Here is a 27834-nt window from a genome sequence, read left to right as displayed (position 1 = left end):
GCACTTTAGAGAATTTCATTATAGATCATTACTGACTGTTTCACAACCAAGGAATCCCTATACTATATTACAAAGACCTTACCTTAAATGATAACAACCATACAGAGATGATTAAGTCTCTTGGGCTGTAAATCTGGTCCTCCCTCGATTCAAATCTCATATTTACATCTTTATTGCAGAGAGAGTCTGTGAGATGCTCCACAGTGTCTCTTCTGACTAACAGCCACGGTCCAAAGGCTGCATGAAAATACATTACAACAATCACCTGGTGAATCTTCCTCAAGTTCATTCATATAAAGTGTTGTTTAATATATATGGATGTGCTCAAAAATAGTTTCAGAGGATTGTGTTGCAGATTTGCTGAGCAGCACAAAAGTCCAGTACTATAGATACAGATACAAGCTATAGCAGTAAAACTTTTATTACATAACAAATATATTATTATAATCCTAATATGGAAGAGCTCAAAACAGATCAATGTGGCCAAGAAGACACTCCCAGAATGACAAGACAGATATTCACCTCTACGTGTGTGTGCTCAGTTTCTCTTCCTATTCGGTTCAAAGTCAAAGTGCCATAAAATCGGTGTCATTCGTAGGAGAGTCGTGTTTCGTTCTTCACACTGAGACAGATTCAAGACGGCGTCGAGACAAACTGCAGCTCCTCGGCTCCTGGAAGATTACGGAGTGAATGAAGATCTCTGTTAAAAGGTTTGTTAGTTAGACCTCTTGACTGTTTTTTATCTATGTTACATTAAAAGCTGTTATTCTGTGACCTATGTGCACCTTAACCTGTGGCACTGAGTGACCTTTAACAACGCAACAAAGAGAAAAACCTTTATTTTTAAGTTGTCATAATGATGATGAGCATAAAGTGTCGTTTGGAGGCATTCATTTTTTGGGGGGGGAAAAACTCATCATATGGATTTCTTTGTTTAGGCAGTAAGAAAGCTGAAAATCGGTGATGCTGAGAAAGGTAAGGGTGAGGAGGAAAAGTCCCTCAGTACCTACTGTGGAGTGACGAGAATTGTTTTATATTGATTAGAATATTACTTACCAGAAAACACTGTCATTCATTCGTTCCTGGAACTAGTCAAAGTCACAGTTCCCTGCAGTTCATTCAAGGAAATACTGTAAACTAATAAAAGTAATCCCATCATAAATTCTGTGTTCTGGAGGACAATGAAGAAATATCAGTGGCTTCATTCATATATTTACTGTGTTTTGTGTTTTCAGGGGGAGTGTGTGTGGGTGGACTCTGATATCGGGGTACCCATCGGTGCTAGGGTCAAAGTAACAACAGCTGGTCAGCGGTTACTGGTGGACGATGAGGGAAAGGTAAACACCTTTTGCTGAATGAAACGGTTCAAGTGTTGCTTATATCGAGCATCATTTAAAAACTGTTTTGGCCTGGGATACAACTAAACACTGCGATTTGATTTCTCACTTTGACCTCTCCCAGGAGCAGAGTCTGTCCCAGGAGCAGGAGGCCTCGCTCAGGATCATGCACCCTACGTCAGTGGAGGGTGTGGATGACATGATCAAACTGGGTGACATGACCGAGGCCGGTCTCCTCCGAAACCTGCTGCTCCGACACAAACAAGGACTCATCTATGTAAGACACATCTGTAACACACACGGACACACACACACACTGTAAAATATATTCCTCTGGCCTACTGCTGAGTCCTGGAATCTGAAAAACCTTTTGCATGTCTTGCTGTTACTGACAATATTTTCATTTCTATACTATATATATATTCAATATATATACACATGTTAACGCAACTACTTTATATTTCATTAATTTAATAAAAGATTGCATGTGGCATGCACAAAAGTTTGGGCACTTCTCTTTGGCAAATATCACAGCTTGCAAATGTTTGTTTTGTGTTGAGTCTTTCTGCTCTTGATTTAGGGATTTTCACATCGCTCTTCCTGCAGATCTTTCCAAGTTCTGAGATATTTTAAGTTCAGGTCTTGCAGTGAGGGCCGTTCCAAAAGATTAAGCTTGTGTTTCCTGAAGTAGTTCCTGGTAGATTTAGAGTTTTTCTTGGCTCACTGACGTGTCGTAAAAGCCAGCCTGTTTTCAGTTTCACTTTCTGGCGGACTGCAGGTCACTTGCATTCAGAATTTGCTGGTATTTAGTGGAATCTATTCTTTCTTCTAGCTGCCACACAACCCCAAAGCAGAATATTTCATATTAATATTTTTTCTCCAACCGCACCTCTGGTGATTGTGGCCGACAAGCTCAGTTTTATCTTCCTCTGTCCCCAGCGCTTGTTACCCGAATGACTCTGGTTCATCCAGATGTTGCGTTGCTTTAGACTTTTGTGAGGAGGCAGCAGGTAATGTTTCCCTCTGATGACTCTTCCATGTAGACCCAGTTTGTGCACCGACGCTGCACAGTGGGACGGTGCACCACCACTGCTGTGTCAGCTGAACCTTCCTGCAGCTCCTCTGCAGTCGTATGGGGGTGTTTGTTTTGCCTTTCTCCCCAGCAGACATGCAGTTTTATCTCTTAATCTTCAAGATGTTGTCTTTACTTCCACAGTTCCCCTCAACTGCCATTTCAGGCGGTGGAAATTTCGAGCTGATATCTTCTTATAGCCTCTCCTGCTTTGGAGACCACTGAGGAACATTTACACGATTTTTTCTTTTTTACCTCGCACAGAAAATATTTGTTGTGTAGCAGTTTATCTTAAATCATGGGAACATGTGTTTGACAAAAACAAATCTCAGCTCAAACTCATCGTCGAAAGCTCTGGAAAAAGCTCGTTAGAAGACCTTCGGTTAAGATCAATCTGAGACAATCTGAGTAAATGAAAACAAAATGACCTGCATGACCAGATACCACAAGGGATAAGTGAGGAAATAGGAATGAATCTGAGTGAAATGACCCTTTTAGAAACAATATGGCTGTAGAACTTAACATGAGGCTGATGGAAATGATTTTAACCAGACTTAACTGTCTTGTTCAGCAATGTTTTTGATGTGTTTGTAGACCTTCACGGGCTCGGTGCTGGTTGCAGTGAACCCGTACCAGGACTTTCCTTTATATTCAGCTGACCAGGTGAGACCCGCTTGAACTAGCATACATCATACAAGTACAAGCCGAATCTCTGGCAGGGATGTGTTTCACGTGTGCGCTCTTGTTCTCCCTTCAGGTGAAGTTGTACCATGGTCGAAAGCTCGGGGAACTCCCGCCGCACATCTTCGCCATTGCTGAGTCCTGCTACTTCAACATGACACGAAATCTCAGGAACCAGTGCTGTATCATCAGGTCAGGACAAATTACTCACTGAAAAAGTCAGCATGGACTCTGAGCTGCTGCCCGCAGACAGCCCCGAGTACAATACATGTTGTTGGGTGACACTTTTTTTCGATCACTGAATCATTTACTTTTGCTTTAATCTCAGCGGGGAGTCAGGAGCAGGGAAGACGGAGAGCACCAAGCTGATCCTGCAGTACCTGGCAGCGGTCAGCGGGGAGCTCTCTGAACAGGGGATTGAACAACAGATCCTGGAGTCCAACCCAATACTAGAAGGTAAAATTATACTTCAACTGACCATTAAAACCTAGCAAAACACACTTAGAAAAGAGCCTATAATATATAAATAGATTGTTTTATTTGTTGAATCCAGTAATGGCACACGCACACCAATCTCTGTTCTGTTTAATTAAAGCCTTTGGAAATGCTAAAACAATCCGCAACGACAACTCCAGTCGCTTTGGGAAGTATTTGGAGATCTTCTTCAATAAGGACGGAGTGATCGAGGGTGCTCGTGTGCAGCAGTATCTCCTGGAGAAGTCTCGTGTCTGCCATCAGGTGAGACAGCTCTATCCAAACAAACCTGGCTCTTATCTCTCCACAGGGCAGGTCTTTACTGTAAACTTGTAAAAGCATAGTACACTATCTGTAGTAGGTGTTGTTATATAAACATGCTATCAGTGTTAACCATTGCAACAGGCTCCCACTGGCCTATAGACAAAACAACCTGCCGGGTCAATGTATTGAGAAGGAAAAATACAGACGCCATGTGAAACAGTACTTGCTAATTACTCAGTTAATGTGTTTGTTAGAATAATATTTAATTCTGATTCCACCACCTCAGGCACTGGAGGAGCGAAACTACCACATCTTTCACTGCATGCTGGCAGGAATCACAGCAGAGGAGAAGAAAACTCTGAAGCTCCGAGACGCTAAGGAATACAAATTCCTTACTAAGGTATTATAATACCTGCCTGAAGCTCATTTTGTCACATTAACCAAACAAATTTCACATGGTCCACATATTGTAAACAACCCAAACCTCCCCTCCTATGTTCGTCCCAGGGAAACTGTATCGTGTGCGACGGCAGGGACGATGCCAAAGACTACAGTCGCATTCGCTCCGCCATGAGAATCCTGACCTTCTCAGAAAACCAGTGTCAGGAAATCTTCAAGCTGCTGGCAGCGATATTACACCTGGGAAACGTCTGCTTCGAGGGTGAGTGTACGCATTTTGTATAGTTTGCGCATATGTTTTATTTATTTAATGTCAAGACACCGACAACAAAACTGATGATAGAAGAGAGGCAGTATGCATGCAAGATGATAACACAACTATACTCTAATCCTAACTTATGATTGAATATATATATAAAGCAAGTAAACACACAGTAATGAGCTACAGTGCAAAATATAATTGGTTTAACCAAGCAGTTATTCGATTCAGCCAATCATGTGGCAGCAGTACAATGGACGAAATCATGCAGATACAGGTCAGGAGCTTCAGTTAATGGTCACATCAAACAACAGATTGGACAAAGATGTGATTTCAGTGTCACTGCGGCATGATCGTTGGTGTCAGACTGGCTGATTAGAGTTTTCCTGAAACTGCTGATCTCCTGGGATTTTCAACCATCTGTAGAGTTTTACTCCAAACAAAAAAACATCCAGTGAGCAGCACTTCTGCAGATGGAAATACCGTGTTGACGTGAGAAGTCAGAGGAGAAATGGTCAGACCGGTTGGAGATGACAAGTTGAAGACTGGAAAAATGTGGTCTGGTCAATCTGGATTTGTGCTGAGGCAGATGGTAGGATCAGAATCCATGGACTCAACCTGCCTTTGCTTCAACAGTCCAGGCTGCTGGTGGTGGTGTGATGGTGTGAGGAATGTTTTCTTGTCACACTTTCAGCCCCTTTATACCGAACAGTCATGGTCTGAATGTCACAGCCTATCTGAGTATTGTTGCTGACCATGTGCGTCCCATTATGGCCACGGTTTACCTTCTTCTAATGGCTACTTCCACCATGATAACGCTCCATGTCGCAAAGCAAACGTCGTCTCAAACTGGTTTCATGAACATGACAGTGAGTTCGGTGAACTCACCAGTCTCCAGACCTGAATCCAGTAGACAAACCTTTGGGATCTGGTAGAGCAGGAGATTGGAAGCATGAATGTGCAGAAATGATGTGATGCAGTCCCGTCAGCATGGAGCAGAGTCTCAAAGGAGGATTTCCAACATATCATGGAATCCAAACCACGAAGAAAGGCTGATTTGAGAGCAAAGGGAGGTCCTACCCAGTATTAGTATGTGTTCGCTGTAGCACATTAGCATCAAATGTAAATACTGAATTAAAGCACAAGTATCTGAAAATTGTTCAGTACTTAGTTACATTTCTACTACACATCCAAACACATTGACTATGCAAAGATCATTATAATATAATTTTCTTAGGATTGGCTTTTGTAACAAAATGAACTATTATGTTGGATCTTGTGTTCCCATCAGCCACCACTCAAAACAACCTGGAAACCAGTGATGTCAGCAAGTCGGAACATTTCAGCATGGCAGCATCTCTACTGGAGGTGGGTTTCTTCATCTATCAATAGATCATTTGTTCTTCAGCATTAAATAACATTACGTTTTTTTTTTTTGGCGTCTCCGCTCCCTGCAGGTGAAGAAGTCTTCTCTGGCGACTAGTTTGACCCACCGTTCCTTTATGACCAACAGAGAGAGGGTGACCAAACCCCTCAGCTCTGAACAGGCTGCCGGCAGTAGAGACGCCTTCGTCAAGGTAATTAAACTGAGCCAGTGACAGTAAATCAGTACATTTCATATTTCCTTATTGGATCATGACCTGACCACATGGAATAAAGATTACCTTATAAATGTTGATAGCTGTATTACATAGTACAAGGAAGTGTCCCAGTTCAACAGGATGAAGTGATTTTTCACACGGGATTCAGGAATCTGAACCATTCAGTTGGTTCCTTATTTAAAATTCCCCAGTTTAGTTTGACTGATTTCTGGAGCTCAGGAGACTGAATTAATGTGTCTCAACTCTCAGGCGATCTACAACAAGCTGTTCATATGGATCGTCGAGAAAATCAACAGTGTTATCTATAAGAAGTTGACCAACAGCCCCAAGTCTTCCTACCTGTCCATCGGCCTGCTGGATATCTTTGGCTTTGAGAACTTCACCACAAACAGGTGCGGACACGTCTTCACACACTAAGTGTATCCCAACTCTACAGCTACTTAAACCTGAAGTATCATCCTGTCATTTCACAGTTTTGAGCAGCTGTGCATTAACTTTGCCAACGAGAAGCTCCAGCAGTTCTTTGTGGGTCACATCTTCAAGCTAGAGCAGGAGGAGTACCTGAAAGAGGATATTGTGTGGAGTAACATCGACTTCTGTGACAATCAAAACATCTTGGACCTTCTGGCTGGGAAATCCTGCAACCTGCTGGCTCTCATTGATGAGGAGAGCAATTTTCCAAAGGTAGCGTCATACTGTGGTCTTGATTAGTGTTTATCCTTTTACTGTAAAATCTTCTAACGGAAATCTGGTGGTTTACAGGGCTCAGATATCACTATGCTGAACAAGATGAACCAGCAACACAGCGGGAACAAGACCTACATCGCCTCAAAGAGTGAATATGACACAAGCTTTGGGATTCAACACTATGCAGGCGTGGTTTACTATGACTCCACAGGTATACACAAACGATTTGCAATTAGTCCTAAACTAAAGATTAAAATGCTCTACTGTCAGATACTCAGTAATTTTCTTTTCTTTGGTGAAGGGTTCCTGGAAAAGAACAGAGACGCCGTCAGTTTTGACATGATCAAGACGGTTGAACTGTCCACCAATAAGCTACTTCATCAGATATTTGAGAGTGAGCTTTCAACCAATGGCACGAAGATTACAAACAACAAGAGGGTCATCATGACACCCAAGAGCTCTCTACGGGTATGAACTATAATGTCATTTTGTTTCGTACTGCCACATACATCGTCTTTTCTCAAGTGAAATATCATTTACGTGAGGAAGTAATTTCACTAGTTTCAAATGTAGCAAAACAATCTCGCCTCAGTTGCAGATTTTTCACTTTTTCATACAGAAAACAAGATTTTAAGATGCAATTTTAGATTTATTTTCTGTCTACCTTGACATCCAGTGGACAATGCATCGATGACAACACTGGTGTCAGAGTTGTCACTGTGTCGCTGCATGGCCATGGTGAGTTTTTGTTTTCTCTCTATCATCCGTGCAGGCCCAGGCTGACAAACGTAAACAAGTGCCGACGCTGAGCGGTCAGTTCCGTCAGTCTCTGGACTCCCTCATGAAGGCTCTGTCCACCTGCCAGCCTTTCTTCATCCGCTGCTTCAAACCCAACAATGACAAGCAGTCTAAGGTGAATGACACACGAGCAACTGCTGCAGTGTGGCTGTCCACAGTAACACACGATGGTTAAACTTAACTGTATCACTGAGCAATTATGTACAATAAACAAATTAGATGAAGATAAACCCCATTTGATGCAAAAGTGCACTCATGCCAATTAAGATTTCCCCTAAATCCTGTTGTTTCCTGAAATAATGATAACGTTGCTATGGTTACATCTCCGTCACCTGCATTTGTTAAGAGGACGATAAAGTAAATTTTCCAATCAGACTTCCGCCCCTTCCACCATCTGCCCTTGCACTGGATAAACAACCACATCTTCCTGTTATGTGCCATAAACCAATAGAGCAAATTTCCGGGGAAGTATAACCAGTTCAGACTCAGTGTAAAGTTACTGTATAATTTATCTTTGTTCACTATTATATACACATATATACACAGTATATATAGTCATGCTAGCGGTGTGGCTCTGGCGTTGTCAGTCGGTCCACCTCTTTGATCCAGACTGAAATATCTCAAAAATTATCCAATGGATCGCCATGAAATTTTGTACAGACATCTGTGATCCCCAGAGGATGAACCCCATTTCTACTACTACCACTACTACTGTTCCCCTGAGGCTTCCTACAGCCCCACCAGTAGGTTGATATAAATTTACTACTGGATGAAGTGGCACATTATTTTGAACAGACATCGTGGTTCCCAGAGGATGAATCCTAATGACCTCGGTGATCCCCTGACTTTTCCCCACCATTTCACCATCATGAGTTCTCGACAGATATTGGACGGACTGTCATAAACCATTAATACACATGTTCATGTTCCCCCCAGGATGACTTGTAATACTTTAACTTGACATCTTGCGCCATCATCTGTTGTACCATTTAGTGCTGTTAGCATGCTAACATGAAAAACCAAGTGGGTGAACATGGTAAACATTGTGCCAAACATTAGCATGCTAGTATTGTCAGGTTAGCATGCTGCTCAGGATAAGTTATGCTCTTGTCTGATGATAATATAGCAATAAAACTAACGAAATGGTGGGTTTGAAGTAACTGTGCTGTTACTGTGAGGGAAGAGGTCAACAATGCTCCTCAGGCCCACAATCCACAACCACTGCTCTGTTCTCCTCTAGGTGTTTGACAGAGAGCTGTGTATGCGTCAGCTGAGATACTCCGGCATGATGGACACCATCCGCATCCGGAATCTGGGATATCCAATTCGCCACACCTTTCAGGAATTCCTGAAGCGCTACAGGGTGCTCCTGAAGACGACTGTCTGTGACCCCAAAACTGTTAGTCATTATGTACTCCTGTTGATGATTATATCTCACATTGACTGCTGGTTTCGTAATACCACTGCCATATTTGTGGAGCTTGAATATTATTGCAACAGTATGCATCACTGCGATGGCCAGATGGATAAATAACTTCCTCTTGTTTTCCCCCTTGAGGAATTTGGACTGTCGTTAGACTTCCTTCAGCACTCAGATAAAGGCTTTATTGTTTCTCCAGGAGACAGCTGCTGCCTGTTGTGAAGCCATCTGCAAGACAGTGATTAAAGGGGAGCACGAGTGGAAAATAGGCAGCACCAAGATTTTCCTGAAGGTGCAGAAAACTTATGATTCAAACCATGTTGTACCAAGACACAAGATGTAATGACGCAACAGGACATCACTGCAGTAAACAGTATTAGCTGGCACTGGTGAAGTAGCATCAGTATCATGAATCAGACCAGCTTCTAGCATGTTGTTGACATTAGTCTCTCTCTTTTGTGATTTATGCACTGTACAGTTATTACACTATGCTGCAGTTGACTATGATCTACTTATGAGACTTGGATGACTTAATCTTGGAACATTGTGGCATCTGATTGTGAGGATATCCTGGACAAATCAGGAAATAGTAATTAGTCTTTTTTTTCATGCCACTTCAGGATGCTCATGACGCCATCCTGGAACGACTGAGGGAACAAGAACTCAGCAGGATAGCTGTTGTGATCCAGAGGGTCGTGCTCGGACACAAAGACAGGTGCAGTTTCTGAGACGAGTAAAGAGGAAGTGAGATCACTAAGTGAAAATTGAAAGAGGTCATGAGTATGGTTCACATTACCTCAACCTGTAATAACAAAGATGTGCATTACTGTTATTAGTGGCATATGTTGCAAAAACCAAAGAATAAGACATGGACAGTGGTTTGTTGTTGAGTATGTTTATTTTTTTAATCTATTTATTCCTCAAAGGCTTTGCTTTACCTCTTTTCTAGAAAGTCTTTCCTGAAGAAGCGAAGGGCAGCTGTGTTGCTGCAGAAGAACTGGAGAGCTTACAGAGAACAGAAGGTGTGAAGAAAAGTCTGATGCTTAATAATGTTTTATAAAACTCAGAGTGTGTGTGTTTATCTAATATAACTTATTAGAGACTTATCTCAGGTCTGGTGACTTTATTCTCTATCTCCACTCTTGCTCTAAACTAGCTCAAGCGCGGCTATGAGCGGCTGACATCAAAGATCCGCGGCCGGAAACAACAGTTTGCGTACATAAGACAGAGAGAAGCAGCGATCACCATACAGACACAGGTATGTAGTGCAGACACTAGTTTAACTTTAACATATAATGTGTCTGTTCATTTTTAAATGTCCCCGGTTAAAAGTTAAATGTATTATATTACAATAAATGTTTAATATATTCTACATTTTTTTACAGTGCAGTGGGAATGCATTTTTACTTTTATATGTTTAAATGTACTTTACATTTGTTCTGCTTATTATTATAGAGAAGGAAAACCTACTGTTCACTAGGTCAGTTTGCATCATAAATAGATTAATGATCAGATAATTAATGAGTGCTGATTAACTGTAGGTACGAGGCTACCAGATGAGGAAGCGCTGGAAGCAGAAGAGAGAGGCAGTCATACTGCTGCAGGCTCACACCAGAGGAGTCCTGGCCAGAAGAGCAACTCACAAGATGACGAATGATGTAAGTGCTGAAAGTCCTGAAACTAGAAATGCTGTGAAATGATGACTGTCAATGAATGAGTGTATTCTGAATATGAACTCTTTTCTCTTTCTCTCTCCTCACAAACCCTTCACAGGCCTTCAGCGCACGCCTGGAGAAAGAGAAGCAGGAGCAAATAGCCTTGACGCTTCAGCGTGGACTGGAGGGACTTGTCACCCAGTCTGAGGAGGAGGAGGAGCCGGAGCCGGAGCCGGAGCCGGAGCTGGAGCTGGAGCCGGAGCTGGAGTCAGTCACTGAACAGGAACAGGATTCAGAGGAGAACTCGTTTGAACTCCAGCCAGAACCTGCTGTGAAAGTGGTGAAACAAAAAACTAGTCGAACAGACGAATTTGAGGTGACAGTTCTGTTATGTAATCTGCTAAATTAACATTAATAAATGTCCCACATTTTATCTTACAGTTTTAATTTACTGAACAAACCTGTGATTTTTATTCAGACTGTGAAGAAGAGACAGGTCATTCCAGAGCCAGCTGAGGAAACCTCTTTAGACACCTCAGGGTCGGATTCAGAAATCATCGCTCCAAAGTCAACCACCCCTACCTCATCGCTGGAAGAGGAAGATGACGAGTTTGATGACGAGGGCGACAAGTTTTCATTCTCCAATTTCAGCATCATTCACTTCCAGGGCGACGCTACTCACATGCACATCACCCAGAGACTGAGGCAGCCCCTTCTGCAACACGACGATGAGGGTGACGCACTGGTAAGAGGAGATAAAAGATTAAAGACAGGTAGCTTTTCTTCTTTCTGTCAGCTCCAAAACTTTCTAACTCATTCTCCCCCAGGCCTGTCTGACTGTGTGGTGGATTATTCTACGGTTCATGGAGGACATACCAGAACCAAAATTTCTGGACGCAACATCTCTAGCATCCAGCACCATCTCGCGTCAGCTGCCTCACAGGCAGGGCAGGAGGCTGAGCAACCTGGTGGGACTTGACCAGGTAAAGGAGTCTGAATATTACATGTCAAGAGACAGAATAACACCACATTTCACTGCCACACAGGATTAAAGGTGGTTAACAATAGATGCCGTAATAAATAATGAGTCTTTACTGACCATTTCAATTACATGGGTTTTGTTTTTTTATATAGAGTGAAAATAATCAAAAGTATTAAAGTACTGACGCAGCATCTGAACCATGGGGGACTAAACCACGCCACAGAAAATAATGATAGAAATTGAACATGTTTGCCTAATTAGGTAAAAACCCTTCAGAGCAGCATTATAATCATCATAATTAGCATTATAATCAATTGTTAAAAGCTACCTGTGAACAAAGAGTGCTACAGTACAGTGACAAACCAAAATTACTGACCTAATTTTATTGCAAGCAGCTTCTTTTCTGCTGCTGCATAATATAGAAGAACAGCTTGAGAGTCAAACATGAGTCATCAGTCTTCCCTCTAATTATCATGTCTTCTCTCGACAGAAAATACTGAGGAAGAACAAGAAAAAGCTCGGGGGTGGAACCAGAAGAGCTTCTGCGATCCCTGAGGAGGTCAGCACTAATAATGCTACAGCACTAATGACGCTACGATATTTATTATTCAGTCTGTGTGTCGTACGCTAATCGTTCTTATTGTTGTCATCTTAACCAGCCTGAGAACTTGACAGAAGACGAGGACGTTTTGATTGGAGAAGGTCCGACTCTGGATCGGCCTCTTTCATCGCTGGAGAAACTGCACATTATCACTGGATACGCTCTGTCCAGACGAGACATACGGTAAAACTGGAGCCATTATTCACATGGGAAAAACAAACATAGATGCACCTGTCTGTGAACATTGGAGATTCACTGTACCAAGCATTTGTATTAGAAAAGTCAGGCTGAAAATTTAAATCACATAAAGATAATGCTTTTATTTTGAACGTAGCTTTAAAACATTTGCATTATATTATTCCAGGCTTTGTTTGTAATAAACAATTTAACGTGTCTATAAATAGTTTCAACCACTTTTTATACACTTTGTAAATCTCATTACACTCATTGTTCTTCTTCTTCTTCTTCTGTATCTGTCTTTATCACGGTTCTTTCTAGGGATGAGATTTACTGCCAGATCTGTAAGCAGCTGGTGAACAACAAGAACAGGAAGAGCCGTATGCAAGGCTGGACCCTCCTCTCCATCTGTCTTGGGATCTTCCCTCCAACAGACCAGTTCATGCAGGTCAGTCAGCAGCAAGTCATCCAGTAATAAAGCATTTCTGATGTAACCAGACCTGTTTTCCTGTTGCCTGCGCGGTGGAACATGGAGAAAAACATCGTTTTTAAGGGGCAGCATTCTGTTAGTAAATGTCGATGAGTCACTGTCAGTGGTCACTTCTGCTTTTTTTGGGAAACTAATGAGAAAAAGATGATAAACAATGTTACTTCACCCAGCAGGTCCCGCCCACCTGGTGTATAGATACAGTCAAAGTACTAAAGTTAGAAGAAGATTAGGAAAATTACACTTTTTTGATTCTTCATCAGGTGCAGAATCAAAAGAGGATGATATACATATTATAAAGCACATATCATCATGCTTGCCCTGTTCTTTTCTACCCTGTTCCACAGTATTTGGAGAGTTTTTTCCACAGAGGACCAATTGGTTATGAAGTATATTGCGCTGAGCGGCTGCGTCGTACAAAAGCCAATGGAGAAAGAAAAGAGTTGCCCTGTTGGATAGAGCTACAGGTAAAATAAAAAACAAACCCAGTTTTATTTTTGTTTTGTTGTTGTTATGGCTTTTTTTTTGTCAGCGTCCTCTCTTCTTGGCACTGACAGTAATTTCTTGGCCAGGTTTATTGTTCGATTATCTGTGATCATTGTATGTCTGATTTACAAGTGTTGTGACAAATAAGCAGAATCCTTCACTTCAGGCAGCTATGAAATTCCTAATTATTCGATTGTTTTCTTGATCTCAAGCCAGTCTCGTCTTCCTTCTCTCCACTGACAGGCTGCCAAATCCAAGGAGCCCATCGACGTGTCTGTGACTCTGATGGACGGCCGTACCGTCAGTCTACATCTGGAGTCAGCGTCCACCTCCGCTGAAGTCTGTCAAACTGTGGCTGATAAGACAGATCTCAAGGACACCTATGGATTCTCTCTGTACATCAGCCTCTTTGATAAGGTCAGCTTTACTCACACAGTTACAAAAACAAAAAAACAGAACTCTTACATTTTGTTTAATATGTTCGATAATGTTTCATACTGTAGAGAACCACATTCATTCAAACCCTGTTGTGTCTTTCATCTCCAGATGTGGTCTCTGGGCAGCTGTGGGAGACATGTGTTGGATGCGGTGTCTCAGTGTGAGCAAGAGATGAAGCGGCAGGGCAAAGAGGAGAAGGACGCCCCCTGGAGTCTCTCTCTCCGCAAGGAACTGTTCACACCCTGGCATGACTGCTCAGTGGACCCGATCAGCACAGACCTGATTTACAGGCAGGTCATGAAGGGAATTAAGTCGGGAGAGTACACCAGTGACAAGGTGAGGCTCCGCAGTGAAACATATTATTTATACCATATACTATACCATCACAATTTAATTCCTAATGTTATAAGCTAAAGGACAAATGTGAAAGAAAAGTATTGCAAGATAAATGGTGAAGTTGCATCACCAAAAGGTCAGATATCAGAAAATGATATTAAATCCAATCCAGTTCTTCCTATTCGCAGTCCAAATTTACTGAGCAGCCCGCTCGCAATGGTCTCGACTCTGGTTCAACAGGTTGGTTAAGGCCAGAAAAACTGAGCAGTGGCTCATGGGTAATCGGTTTTGCTTGCACTTTAAAACTTAGAAGCGGCTATAGTGAATATTTTTATATTAAAAATGGGTCAAATTATTATGTGTAATGTTAACGAGGTCACTCGTGATGAATTATTACCCAACTCTACATCTCCCCTCAGCTCGCCAGAGCATTTTAGCTTCTTTTAGCTCATTGTTTTCATTTAATGTCTCACAACTGTCTCAGCAGCATTGTTTGTAACAGTCATGGGAAGCTGTTTTGAGTGAAAGGGCTCTGATAAACCTACTGTATGCTAGCTGCTCAGCTTCAAATGACAGACGGAGTTAGTGACTCACTTGTCAACATAGTGGAAGATTTAGCAGCTAAAGAGCCAGATATTTCCCTCAGGTGTTGCTGAGCTGCAGGTATAATGGAAGTAGTGTGTATATTAGATTTACATTTGTCAGAAACATAACTCCAAATGAATGCTGATGTTGCTCCTTATCTGCTGAATGTGTAGATAAGCAACTGTTAGCTAACATGGTGATAATATGTGAGTGATGTGATCACAGCACAGAAAATGTCCTTTTGCCTCGCTAACAAAGTGAAAGAGTGAACCTTGCCCTGAACCTGTTACAACTTCTCACACTCACACTGTTCCCAAGGTTAACATATAGTTTATTAAAACAATAAGACAAGGCAAGTTTGGATCCACGAGTTGGGATCCACTGAGATGACCATGTAGTAGTTATCAGTGTTTTGGGGAACACCTTTCCTATTGTATCTTGTTACATGATATTTAGATCTAATCCAAATCAACAAAAATAATAAACCAGTTTATATGAATTGTGCCTAATGCACATGTATTTAACTCTTAGGAGGATGAATATGTCCAGCTGGCAACCAGGCATTATTACATCAGGTTCGGCTCTGCATACAACAAAGAGAACGTCCGGCACGTGGTTGAGGAGTGCATCACCACCCAACTTATTGAGAACAAATCTATGACCAAATGGATCCAACTCATCAGCGCTGCACTTTTACAGGTACAGTGCACTGCAGTCAAACAGAGGGACAAAAGGATGTATGTGTTTTATAAATATGGCTAGAGCCTGAAACATTGTTAGTTGTTGTGTTCTGTCTGTGTCGTATGAGCACAATAAAGGTGAGGCACGTCCAGATAAATCTTAACACGCTGATCTGTCACAGGGTTCTTACGCCAGTGGGAGGCAGAGCACAGAAAGCGTTAAAGGGGAGTTGGTCGACAGCGCCCAAGAAAAATGGCCGCTCCACTTCTCCAAGTTTTATGAAGTAACAATGATGTCAGGTTAGTCTATGTGAAATATGTACTGTATGTTCTACTGTATGTGAAAAACGTTTGGTATATTCCTGTAAAGTACCTGTGTAAAAATATTCCTCTTTGAACTTGGATATCCAGTCAGAATCTGAGAAACGACAACCCTGCTCCTGAAACACTGGTATTCCCACATCTGTTTGCAGGACCTCCTTTGCCCAAAAGCAGGTTTGTTGTGGCTGTAAACTCGAAAGGCATCTTCTTCATGGATGGAAGAGAAAAGAAACTTCTTGAGATTCTTTACCTAGAAGTGAAGGACGTCAGCAAGATGAGGTATTTTACTCCGTGGCAAAGCATTTTGAATTGTGTTTTTAAAACAATCGTAGAAACAAAACTCTAATATTTAAAATCTGTCTATTGACGCCCATATCAGTGGCCAGTCAGTGACTTTGGCCACACTCCAAGGAGACTTTGTCCTGAAGTGTGGAGAAGCTGTGGACCTGGCTGCACTTATAGAGTATAACCTTGAAGGGCTGAGACAGCACTCGGTGTATGCAGTGGCTCAGCAGGATACCAGTAAACCAGGTGCGAGTTCGCTGCATGTTTAGGATACTAAGCTCACACACAACTGCACATAGGACGGCATAAACACATATAAAAATGCATCTTTTGTATACCGAGCACATGGAGAAAAGAACGTATACCAAACATGCCTCTCTGTGTGTCTCTGCTCCATCAGATGACCCCATGTTCCTGGTTTGTAAACGAGGCGACCTGCTGCTGGTAGAAAAAGACGAGGATTATTCTCATGAGGAGAGCTGGATCAAAGCATCTAACCAGCGGACTGGTAGCAGCGGTGTAGTCTACAAGGATACAATCCAGTTTCTGCCAACTCTCACCAGTCCCACTGAAGAAGTGCTGGTAGAGTTTCCTTTACATCTCATGCTTTTGAGTTTTCTTTTATTTGGTAACATGTTTTATAAGAGGAGTAGGAGACACAAAGAAATGGGACAGATGATGTGATCATAAACAGAATACAAACATTACAACAGAGTGAATGTGAAGTATTTTTGGTATATACTGTAAATAAAGATGAGCAGGTAAATGATGTGATACACTGTATATAGTAAATTATAAACAACAACAGGTTAGGTGGTCCATATCTACACCATATATGATTATTGTCTGTAAATGCAATTGTTCTTAATGTAATACATAAACAATTAAAATGGCAAATGTGAAAATTTACAACAATATAAATTCTATGCATCAAATCAACAGTCAATTCAAGACAGCAGGATTGTGAGCTTCCAGCACTATGCAGCAGTGGATCCATGTGCATGATGATTCATATGAGCCCCCCTTGTGGTGTAAACTGATAAACTGATAAATCTTTCAGGAGCTGCTCGGTCCAGGCTCGAAGAAACATTCACCCGCACAAAGCAACACGCAGAGAGAAGAATCAGTGGCTCCTGCCTCTTTGAAAGAGTTTGCACTTGAGAACTTCAGGTAATAACATTTTATGAGTAACTTTACAATCTGGGATTTTAAACTGTTGACTATTGAACTCTAGATTTGGTTGTTAGTGCAGATGAAACAGCAGTTTTCCTGAGCGTGTTTCAACTAACACATCATGCAATTTAACGTGACTGTAAAAACACTCAAGAAACTAATTTTGTTGATCTGCTCACACTGTGGTTCCTGCCTCGCACAGGCCTGCAGGTAAAGATGTGGGTCGACAGGGTGCGTCCAAAGGGGTCAGCAGGGAGAAGCTGTGGGTTTGTTCCAGAGAACCTCTCAAGCAGCCGCTGATGAAGAGTCTGGTCCGCAACTCTGACCTCAGCTCCCTGGCCTGCAACGCCTTCACTGATATCCTTTGAGTAAATGTGTTCCTGTTTCAGGTGGAGCAGTTTTGGGGGTTTGTTTCACACGTTTGTTGCATTAGAGGATACTGAAATACTTTATCTATGTTGTTCACCAAGAACCTGTCTGTATGATATAGGTAAAGAGACCCTGTGTGATAGACAGATCCTAGTCTAGAGTTAATACAGTTCGTGTGAGTCCTTGACCCAGGCTGCTACCTATCCTGAAGTACATGGGCGACTACCCCATCAAACACGCTCGCAGCCCTATAGAGCTGACTGACCAGATCTTTGCTCCGGCCACCCAGCATGAAGCCCTGCAGGATGAGATCTACTGCCAGATTATGAGACAGATGACCAGCAACAACAACAGGTGCTTCCTCAGGCTGCATTTCTGTATCTTAAAGGATTCAAAGAAAAGACAAAAGACAAAATATTCACTCCTCTATGCATTCTCTCCTCTCTCTCTCGCCCCCCATTCTCAGGTTGAGCATGGAGCGTGGGTGGCAGCTGATGTGGCTGTGTACAGGCTTGTTCACGCCCAGTCAGAATTTGATCAAATTCACTAAGCGCTTCCTGGAGTCACGGCCCAGAGACCTGCTGGCTGCCGTTTGCCTGCAGAGGCTGCATGGGATGTGCAGGTCAGACACAAACGAAAAATCATAGATCACATAGTGATCAACGTCCTGTAGGAGATGTTGGTTTTCTGGGCGTTAAGTCAAACATATGAAATGCAGTTTAGAAAATTCAAGACGTATTGGAGAAATTACATTTAGAGGGGATGACAAGTTTGTAAAAAAAAGAAAGAAAATACTCCTATAATATTCTATATCAGGAATATAAAGGCTGAGTAACTGAAATCACATCTAACACCAAAACTGAAACATTAATAGTCCATATGTAGGTAATAATGGTCCCATTGAACTGACTAGATTGTACTAAAATGTATCTTTTTACTCTTTTAATCGAGAATGTAAAAAAGTGTATAATTGCACTTAAAGTTAAGATACAAAGATGTCCTGACTTTTAGTCCTTAGTATTGATCAAACACACAAAAAACACTGGGTCTGCAGGTGTTGGAAAATCTTAAAAAACACTGAATGTATTTAAATATATTTCCTTTAGCTGTAACATGTTTTCGTATCTGATTTCTGTCAGGAGACATTAAACACCTCAAAAGTAACAGTGGGATTGTTGTGATAATTAATTTGTGCTGCAGGAGTTTCAGTCAGCGCCATCAGACCTGCAGCAAACACTGTCACTGTTTTGTGAACCCTGCAAAGACCTTCATAATGCTACTTGATAGCACCTTTCATTAGCTATCATTGGGGTTATCTTGTCATACCAGAGCCTAAGAAGACATTATACAGCTGTTTCACAAGTTAAATGTGTCATTTGTAACTACAATTCATGTGTAAAACTGTTGAAGTTAAAATATTCTCTGTGATACAGTCAGACAAATTATTATTTTTCCAGTTTGAATCCCGGCAGCAGCTGAATCCTTCATTGTGACTTGTAATTTAAATATCACTGAATTTATAGCACTGAAATATTTTAAAATGAAAACCATCTATCTGAATTCACTTGGTCTGAATTTCTCTCCCTGAAATTTTAAGTAGTCAACTTGAAGTTGTGCAAATTTTAGTTTCAGGTTATGTGTAATATTTAGGGTGTGTATGTAATATTAATTTATCTGAGTGCTTTGTGTCCTCAGTAAGGAGCCCAGGAAGCTTCCTCCCCATCTGGTAGAGGTGGACGCCATCCAACAGAACAGCACCATGATCTTCCATAAAGTCCATTTCCCAAATGACACAAGTGAAGTAAGACACAACACTCTGCTCTTAACACTGAGAAAACATGTCCATTAGTCTGCAGACTCTCAGCGCTGTTTTAGCTCTTTGACAATTGATTATGACACTGATATTAACAGGCAAGACTTCTCTCTGCTCACTAATGGAAGGAAGCTGGAACTGCTTCTCACTTTGCATTTTGTTTTTTCTCATTTTCATCCCTAGTTCTGTCTTTTTTTGGTCATTCTGTTATTGTGTCCTTCATTCTGTTATTTGTCATTAGTATCCATCCAATATCTATATTTAAACATAAGAAAAAACCCATTTACTCCATGTTATTGTTTTTAACCTTAGGATCCAATTGTTTTTCCAAATTAATTAGGAATAATTCAACATTTTGGGGTCACTCTTTAGATGAGAAGCTCAACTCTACTCTCAAATATGCCAGTGCTATATATAAAATATGAACCTGTAGCTAGCAGCAGGCTAGCTTAGCTTAGCATAAAGACTGGAACATATTCACCACGCAGACATGGGAGTGGTATCAATCTTCTTCTGGAAAAGACAGCGAATATGTGAATTTCCCAAAATATCAAACTGCTTCTTTAAGTTGGATTTCATCAGACATTATATTTTGATCACTTGCTCTTCTTGTGTGGTGCAGATATTTGAGGTAACATCGACAACCACAATGAGAGACCTGTGTTCTAGTGTTGCCTCTCATCTCAATCTGAGCTCAGCGGAGGGATATGGCTTCTACCTGAAAACACCAAACAAGGTGGGGTTGATATTCCTGTTCCTAAGAGTTGGTTCCATTTTGATGTGACAGAAGAGATGATTTGCATGCAGCTTTAAGTGATATTTTGTGGTTTGGTTTCCATAAATAAAATTACAAATTTTCATGTAGGAACAAACAGATGAGACATTTAGGTCATACATTTTAATATCTCCTCCACTCGTAATTTTAAAATCATTTTCACAAATACTAATTGGGATATCCAAGGCCTAACATATATGTGTTATAATTATTTTTTTATTCTTAGATAACGAGCTTGGATGAGCAGAAATATTTCTTTGACAGTTTAAGGCAGACTTCAGACGCCCCAAAGAAAGAAAGAAAACGAGTGAAAGAAGGTAATGCATCATACTAACACCGTCAGTTTTTTATATGCCAGTGCATTTTCATATTTATAATTCAGGGTTTGTTTCCCAGGCAACCATGCCAATGTTCCCTACCTGGTGATCTTTAAGAGGAAGCTGTGGTTCAACGTGAGCCCCGGGAAAGACCTGGTCGCAGACCTCACCTTCCATTTCCCACAGGTACAGTATTCAATTCACAACCGCACACACTCCTCATCGTGCTGGTGGCTTTTTACTCATTTACATAGAATCGTCATGATGCAGTTTTTCCGCTCTGCTTCCATGTAGGAGCTGCCTAAGTACCTGCGAGGATACCACAGTTACACCAAAGAGGACATGATCAACCTGGGTGGGCTTCTGTTCAGATGCAACGTGGATTCAGACAGGTCGCAGTTTGTCATGATCCCCAAGATGCTGAGGGAGCTGGTTCCTGCTGACCAAATAAAAATCATGTCTGCTGAAGAGTGGAAGAAGGTAAAGGAAGAAATGTACATGTGTTGATTTTTCTTTCATATAAAAATAGAAAAGGATGTTTGGCAGCAGGAGCAGGAGAGAGCTGGCTCATACGTGACTGTTTCCAGTGTGAGGGATTTTCACTGAGTATTTTTCTCCTACTTGCAGCACATCATCTCCTCCTACAGCAAGCAGAGTGGCATCACGGTGCAGGAGGCTAAAATCGCCTTCCTGAGAGCCATTTCAAGTTGGCCGACCTTCGGCTGTGCCTTCTTTGAAGTTAAAGTGAGTTATCAGGATGAATTGAAAGCAAAGTTGGCAGGCAACGAACAGGAAACTGTTGTCATATTATCTATGATTTCATTTGCAGCAAACTTGTGAATCTAGCTACCCAAACCCAGTTTTGATTGCTATCAGCAAGCAGGGTGTCAGCTTAATAGACCCAAAGAGCAAGGTATGTACAATAAGCCTTTTATAAAATATATGTACTCGTTTTCTTATTAGTATCAATATACATTCAGTCTTATAAAGGATTTTATTTCACTCTGTTATTCTGGTTTAGTCTGTCACATTTCAGTGGGTTGTTTTTATCAGTAACAAATCATTACATCTTGATGAAGCTTAAGCATAGTGTCAATCTTATAGGAGCTGCTGATCATGCACCCGTTCAGCCGCATCACCGACTACCACAGCACAGGCAACTTCTTCGAGATGACCATCGGCACCCTGTTGAGGGGGTTCAACTTCGTCTGTGAAACCTCACAGGTGAGGGGCCGGCCTTTTGAATTTCATTGGATATATTGTCGAAATATTAATCGTAGAAGAAGCTGATACATGTTATTGTATAAATCGGTCTGTCCGCAGGTGTTAATGTAGCCATTAGAGAGTGGTGATTTTGAAATGAAACGTTTTTTCTGATAAAGACCTCCATTTCCTCCTCTTTCAGGCCGACACAATGGAAGACCTTCTCAGATCGTACGTCAGCATGTACGAGAGGCACAAACAGGCCTTTCGTCCGAAGAACCACATGTTTTCCTGAGCCTTCGAGGACAAGTATAGACCGAACTGCTGAGAGTTATGTGCACGCATAATTGATTTCTTTATATCCATATATTTGCATGCTTTAAAAGACAAAATTTGTCAAAAAGATATTTATTGATAACTATTGCAGTCACTGAAAACCAGATGCGTCGTCCTGCTACATCATTTTGTCATTTCAGCTGCACTAGATTAAGCCCTTGTTTTTCCTTTAATTTGATGCTTTCATATATTTGAATGTTGTGAATTACTGTTTTACTTTTCCTGATTCTCATTTTTTCATGTTTTATTACACAGTCTCATCACCCTGAAATTAAACAGTTTAAATCCAAGGAAACACTCTTTTCCTTTATTTTTTCTTGTGGCAGTACAATGAGGGTTTTACACATGTTGTTATTCAGTGGACCTACAGTATTCTGCACACTGTACACATGTAGTTCCAAATAACAACAACATAATTTTGAATGTTTGTATGTATGTATTTATGATTTTATTATTGTAAGCAATTGCGAGAACTGTGTACATTTCTTATTTTTCGCTGAGCAAGTTCAGCTACAATAATGATTAGATAATAATGTTTAGAATATTTATAATTAATGTCTCTTAATGAGTCTCTTAAATAATGTAAATATATTCATACACATATCTGAAAAGAACGTGAATATGTATTTTGGTGTACATACAGTATATCATTTAATAAAAAATAATTCATAATAATGAGCAAAAACGAGTTTTGATGTTTGATTGATGTTGGATGGTGGATGTTTGAAAGGGGCCTGGTATGTTCTGAGACTTTCCCTACAGCCCCAGTATGGGTCATGCCAAACTGAATGTTAATGTTTGTAATATTGTCTTGTGTTGTTTCACACAGTGGAGCTGTCACCTCTCTGGTAAAATGTTCAGGAAAAGGCAACAGCAAACAAAGAAATGAGACCAGTGGAGCGTAAGTGATTTTCACAGCAGCATTCTGACATGTTATGCAGGAACCACACAGGTTTGATTAATAACATGAATTATGGCTGCATTCCCTTTAGCTGTGCCTCTTCCAGGTTCTGTACATGCCGGCATGTGCTTACTGGGACACCCGAATGGAGCCATGATTACTGTGATTAATGGCAGGTCACAATGTCAGCTGTCTGCTGTGAGGAAGGCCGATTAAGCCTGAGATGACGGGGGGATGAAAACAGTAAAAATAAATACTTACATTTATAGTATTAAAATCATATTCAAGTAACATGCTGTAACATGCTGCTCCCTGCCGACTACCATTAGATCATCAGTGAGTTCTTGCAGTTCGTTTGTGCAGTGAATCAGATACTTTTGACTCTGAATAAGAATGACTAATTAGATTCACTGTGTTTTCTCACTTGCACCTGAATGTGCTTTGGTCAGTTGAAAAATCCTGCCAACGTCCTAATTGCCATATTGTTTTTTATTTTACTCTTTACAGACCGATGTTTTCTAAAGTAATCACCTTCAGTACTTCAAAATGTTCAGTTACAGTTTTGGCAGTCTATGTCTACACATGTACTTTTTAAATTTACCAAAATGTAATTACCTCAGTCATACATATCATTAAAAATTATACAATAACATAATTATATAATAACAATTATATAAGCGTATTATAAAACTGTATATTGCATGCATGTATTTTGGTATTTGCAATCTTGCTACCATGACAAAAATGACAAGCCTATTTTCTGACAACTGAAAGAGTTTTTATAGAAGAAGGTCTCCACCTCTGTGATGAGGGCACTTACCTTCTAAAAAACTGTTTAGACTGTGATAAAACGCCACACCCTCTGCAACTGTATATCTATGTCTTTACTGCTTTACTCTCACTATATTTTCAAACTTTTATTATTACTTTTCAAAACGCCATTATTGTTGAAACCCACAGGTGTGTGTCTTATACACAAGCTGGAGGCAGTTTTCAAAATGTCAGCCAACATTCCCAGTTTTCCATCAGACATTTGATGCTCCTGGAATGTCCTGACGGCTGCTTGAATATCAGGCACCTGTCAGCTCTTTCCTCATAACACAACTCCAATTTCATACCTGAAATGACATCACAAACTGTGTGACTCTGTATGCGCGTGCATGTGTGTGTAGTAGTGTAATGTAGTAGACTGCTTATACAACCATCTTCATTGCCTGTCAAGACTATTGCTGTTACCATGGAAACCATGTGACCAAAAAAAATCAGGTTACCATGGGCAGGTGCATATGAGGTGCAGTATGACCGTTTGTGCCTCACTGTGGTTCCTGATGCAATCTGACTGCAAGTGGAGCAGGGGTTTGACAGACAAAAGACCCTTTTACACTGTGCGTACTATTACTTTGAATGCTCATCTGAACAAATAAAATTACATTAGAATTAACTTTTCAAATATTAGAGGTTAAACATCTTTTCCATCCTGGGAAAGACACACATTTGCTTACTCTCGGTGCACAGTCTAGGTTTCAGTAAATGCATTTTAAAGTAGAAAAATTCATTACATTTAAATTAAATTGGAAAGGAATGTAAGGATAGGATGTAGGCCAAACATTCAACTCTTTGGCCTACACTCTCTCTCCCTCCCTCTCTCTTGCTATCTCTCTCTCTCTCTCTCTCGCTCTCTCTCTCTCTCTCTCTCTGTGTATGTGTATGTGTGTGTGTGTGTGTGTGTGTGCGTGTGTGTGCGTGTTGTGTTTTGTGTATGCTGCCCTACAAGAAGGCAAAGGCATTTTGATGCACTGCACCAAATTTGGAACAAAAGACCCTATAGCCCAGACCACATCACTATCCTCCCACCTGCACTCCCCTCCCTGCAATTTGTATTTCAAGACTGAAAAACAGCATATCAAGACCACAGCCCTACCTAACACATACACTCACATACACATATTCACTAACTCACACACACGTACACAAACACAAGCACATGCACACTCTCTGTCACACACAGAGGACATACTGTAGACTACTGTACATGATGCATTTACAGTTCTGTACACGTCTGATACAATATACATTACAATACTTAATACATACGTAAATATATACATATATATATATATTTCTGAAAAAAACAATATATATATATATATATATAAAATATACATATACATACACATACATAGGCTACATACATACATGCATACATACATACACACACATATATATACATATGTATATATTATGTGCACTAGTACTACAGTACACTAATACTATATTACTGTATAGTGTGCACCCGTACGTGCGTGCGTGCGTGCGCGTGTGCGTGTGTGTGTGTGTGTGTGTTTCTGTTTTCCTTCGTTCTCCTCAAGCAGACAGCAACTTTCGGCCATTTTTTCGGGGTGTTTGTTGTTTTCGCCAAAACAAGAGGCTGCTCTGAGGTCGAAGCGAGTTGTGCTTTCCAGTGAACCTCGGGCTAGTTTGGAGGAGGGTAAAATGATCCCAGATCAGTGTCTGTTTCGGTGTCATGCCATCCCCCATCGCGCTGCTAGGTGCGCGCCAGCCTCGCGATAGCCTCGCCTACTAGAATCAAAGCTCCGCTCGCGAACTGGATGCTGACAGGCGCGCGGTGCGGTCATCATGCAAAGGTTACATTGGATCCGTTTCAGCGAGAGTCTAAAGAAGCCGCTCCTCCGCAGGACCCGCACGGGTCGCAACATGCGAGACGTCTAGCAACACAAAAAAGGACTAACTGTCGTTTAACGGCCTTTTTGGCTACAGCAGGTGTCGATGGACGCAAGTTTGGGATTTCCGCGAACGGCAGTGTGTACGCTGGCTCCTCTCGGCGGTAAAGTGGCTTCATGAGTGTCCAAAGTAACAGTGGAAGTGGTGGTGGAAGTTTGGAGGCGACGCCATCTTGGTCGCAGCTCTCCTCGTCCCCAACGATTTCTCAACAACATATAACGGCGACCGCAAAGAGCAAGGAAGGTATATCAGCTCACCAAGTGCACGACCGACCCTTATTCTCCTTTAAAGTGTGTTCTTTGTAGGAGAAGTGGATCGTTTCGGCTGTGTCGAGCTAACGTTTGTTGAAGTAAAAATGGATGTCAAGTTTACTGATGCCGTGAATTGGAAGCCAAACGTCAGCTGTCAGTTCAGTTGATGGCCAGTCTAAGTAGCAGCAAGCTATCATGTTTGCACAGCGGCAGCGTTAGCTTGTTGTTTTGTTTGTGTGATTATCAGTTACACGATTTTCTTGTTGGTCGTAGCCGTTGATGCGATACCAATGTTTTTGTATCAGTTTGTAACATTCGCCTCCTTTCAACAGCATCAAGTTGGATATTAAACATCGTAGCAATGCATGTATCCATGAATGCATTGCAATGCATGTCCCTGCTACTAAGAACTTGAGAATAGGCCCCGTTTTATTTTACTTTTTGGCCAGTTTTGAGCCATCTGTTTTTCCTCAATTGTTTTCCACAAGCTGTGGAGATGTTATTTACTTCGATGTTACAGAGTTGCTGGATATGATGTGACAAAAACAGTGTTTATAATTGGGAACAATTGGTTCCAATCTTCCAGCTAAGTAGTAGTTATAGGTCATAATATACGTACAACAACATGCAGACAGCGATGGTGCTAACAAGTCGTTATAAACGTAAATCAACGTTGTAATTACTGTATCGAGGATATTGTTATTTTCAACTTGAGATTCTTAACACTAACACAATAAGAAACGAAAATAATGCTGTAATATAAAGCTCTAACTATGTAGATTAATTAACCCAAATCCCTATCTGCCCTGTCCTTAGATAACCTCACAAAGGCCTTGTTGTGTGCTCTCTGTTTCACTGCACAAGGGTTTCATAATGTCCATTATGCCTTTTAGGGCTTGCCCCTGTGCCAGAAGCTATGTAAAGATGACAGCCAGGAAATGTCCAATAAGGAAACAAACACTTGCAGCAGCAGTAACCAGCAGGGAGCAGAGGACCTGTGCCTGTCTCTCCTTGGAAACTGGTTGTCATAGAACAGGGCCCAGTCAGGCAGTGTATATGTTAGCCTACTGCTTGTAATAAGAGTCATTTTATATATATATATTGTTGTTCTGGTGTACAGCTGCAAAGGTTTACCACTCTGGCATCTGCAAATCTGGCTATATACTGAGGAAATTTAAATGTAAAACTAGGCTTTTAGAAAGCCTCAATGGCCTATAAAACTAAAAGCTGTGTCCTGTTTCAACAGCGTAAGGAACATTGTTGCACATGTGTAGCATTTAAATGAGACACACAGCTACTGAAAGGCCCTGATGTATTTTTCATTGACATTGCAGCATGTCAAAAGATTTTACTTCAGGACAAAACTCCCAGTGTCCTTATCTCAGATGTTATTGTGCTCTGTCCGCAAGGCTTCTGAGTTACTGAGATCCCTAAATGTCAGAGACTTGTTTAGTGCTGTGCAAAGAGGCCATTGTGTCAGTCTTACTAATGAGAACATGGAGGGGCTGGTTGAAGATTTCGGTGATGACAAACTGGTGGACTCACTACGCCTGGCCTTGACTCTTCTCCCTTCTGGCTCCCCAGTGGCAGAACGACCTTCCTGCTTAAGTTAGAAATGCAGTGTCACTCATCTAAAGTATCTCCCATCATCGAATGAAAGTGCATCTTTTAAAGAGCTACCTACTGCACCTACAGTTAAATCCATTTTCTATTTTTATCCTCTAATCACTCCAATTTTCTCTAATCCTCCCCCAGATACTGTCCTCCGCTCCTTCTCATCGAGCTCATTTTTTATTCTTTTCTAGTAATTTTGTCGGAGGAATGTTTTTCCCTCTGATTCCTTGTACTGCTACTCGCTACTGTTTGTTAGTAATGGTGATAATGTAAGCATGTAACCTTACTCTGCTCACCCCACCCCCACCCACCACC

The 27834-nt window shown here is 41.2% G+C and overlaps 2 protein-coding genes across 2 annotated transcripts in view; both read left to right on the top strand.

The window, feature by feature from the left end:
* The first annotated feature begins 472 nt into the window (after positions 1-472).
* On the top strand, positions 473-22696 carry LOC111666549 (unconventional myosin-VIIb-like). Its single transcript, XM_023421906.2, has 50 exons — positions 473-710; positions 939-975; positions 1236-1337; positions 1462-1614; positions 3004-3072; positions 3167-3282; positions 3419-3546; positions 3686-3828; positions 4115-4228; positions 4336-4489; positions 5778-5854; positions 5944-6063; positions 6337-6479; positions 6561-6771; positions 6850-6985; positions 7076-7242; positions 7547-7687; positions 8813-8971; positions 9192-9284; positions 9613-9707; positions 9942-10014; positions 10149-10250; positions 10534-10650; positions 10766-11023; positions 11126-11392; positions 11475-11630; positions 12120-12188; positions 12289-12413; positions 12729-12855; positions 13242-13361; positions 13624-13797; positions 13927-14154; positions 15271-15438; positions 15602-15719; positions 15893-16019; positions 16120-16271; positions 16426-16607; positions 17086-17195; positions 17401-17555; positions 17768-17921; positions 18034-18189; positions 19263-19368; positions 20003-20116; positions 20382-20472; positions 20552-20658; positions 20767-20952; positions 21100-21216; positions 21302-21385; positions 21577-21696; positions 21878-22696. The coding sequence occupies exons 2-50, from the start codon at positions 964-966 to the stop codon at positions 21968-21970; spliced, it is 6489 nt and encodes a 2162-aa protein (XP_023277674.1). The 5' UTR covers positions 473-710; positions 939-963; the 3' UTR covers positions 21971-22696.
* A 2723-nt stretch (positions 22697-25419) lies between these two features.
* The window catches only part of LOC111666528 (serine/threonine-protein kinase tousled-like 1-B), a 13421-nt gene continuing 11006 nt past the window's right edge, over positions 25420-27834 (top strand). The window contains exons 1-2 of the mRNA XM_087178130.1: positions 25420-25897; positions 26898-26908. Of these exons, the coding sequence (XP_087034256.1) occupies positions 25771-25897; positions 26898-26908 (138 nt within the window). The 5' untranslated portion in view covers positions 25420-25770. The remainder of the gene's footprint in view (positions 25898-26897; positions 26909-27834) is intronic.

This window comes from Seriola lalandi, unplaced genomic scaffold (assembly GCF_002814215.2).
Source record: "Seriola lalandi dorsalis isolate HSWRI2012SDOR001 ecotype SW California unplaced genomic scaffold, Sedor1 jcf7180002054677, whole genome shotgun sequence".
NCBI lineage: Eukaryota > Metazoa > Chordata > Actinopteri > Carangiformes > Carangidae > Seriola > Seriola lalandi.
Note: the sequence above shows the minus strand (reverse complement) of the source record. Positions and strands in the feature narration are given on the sequence as shown.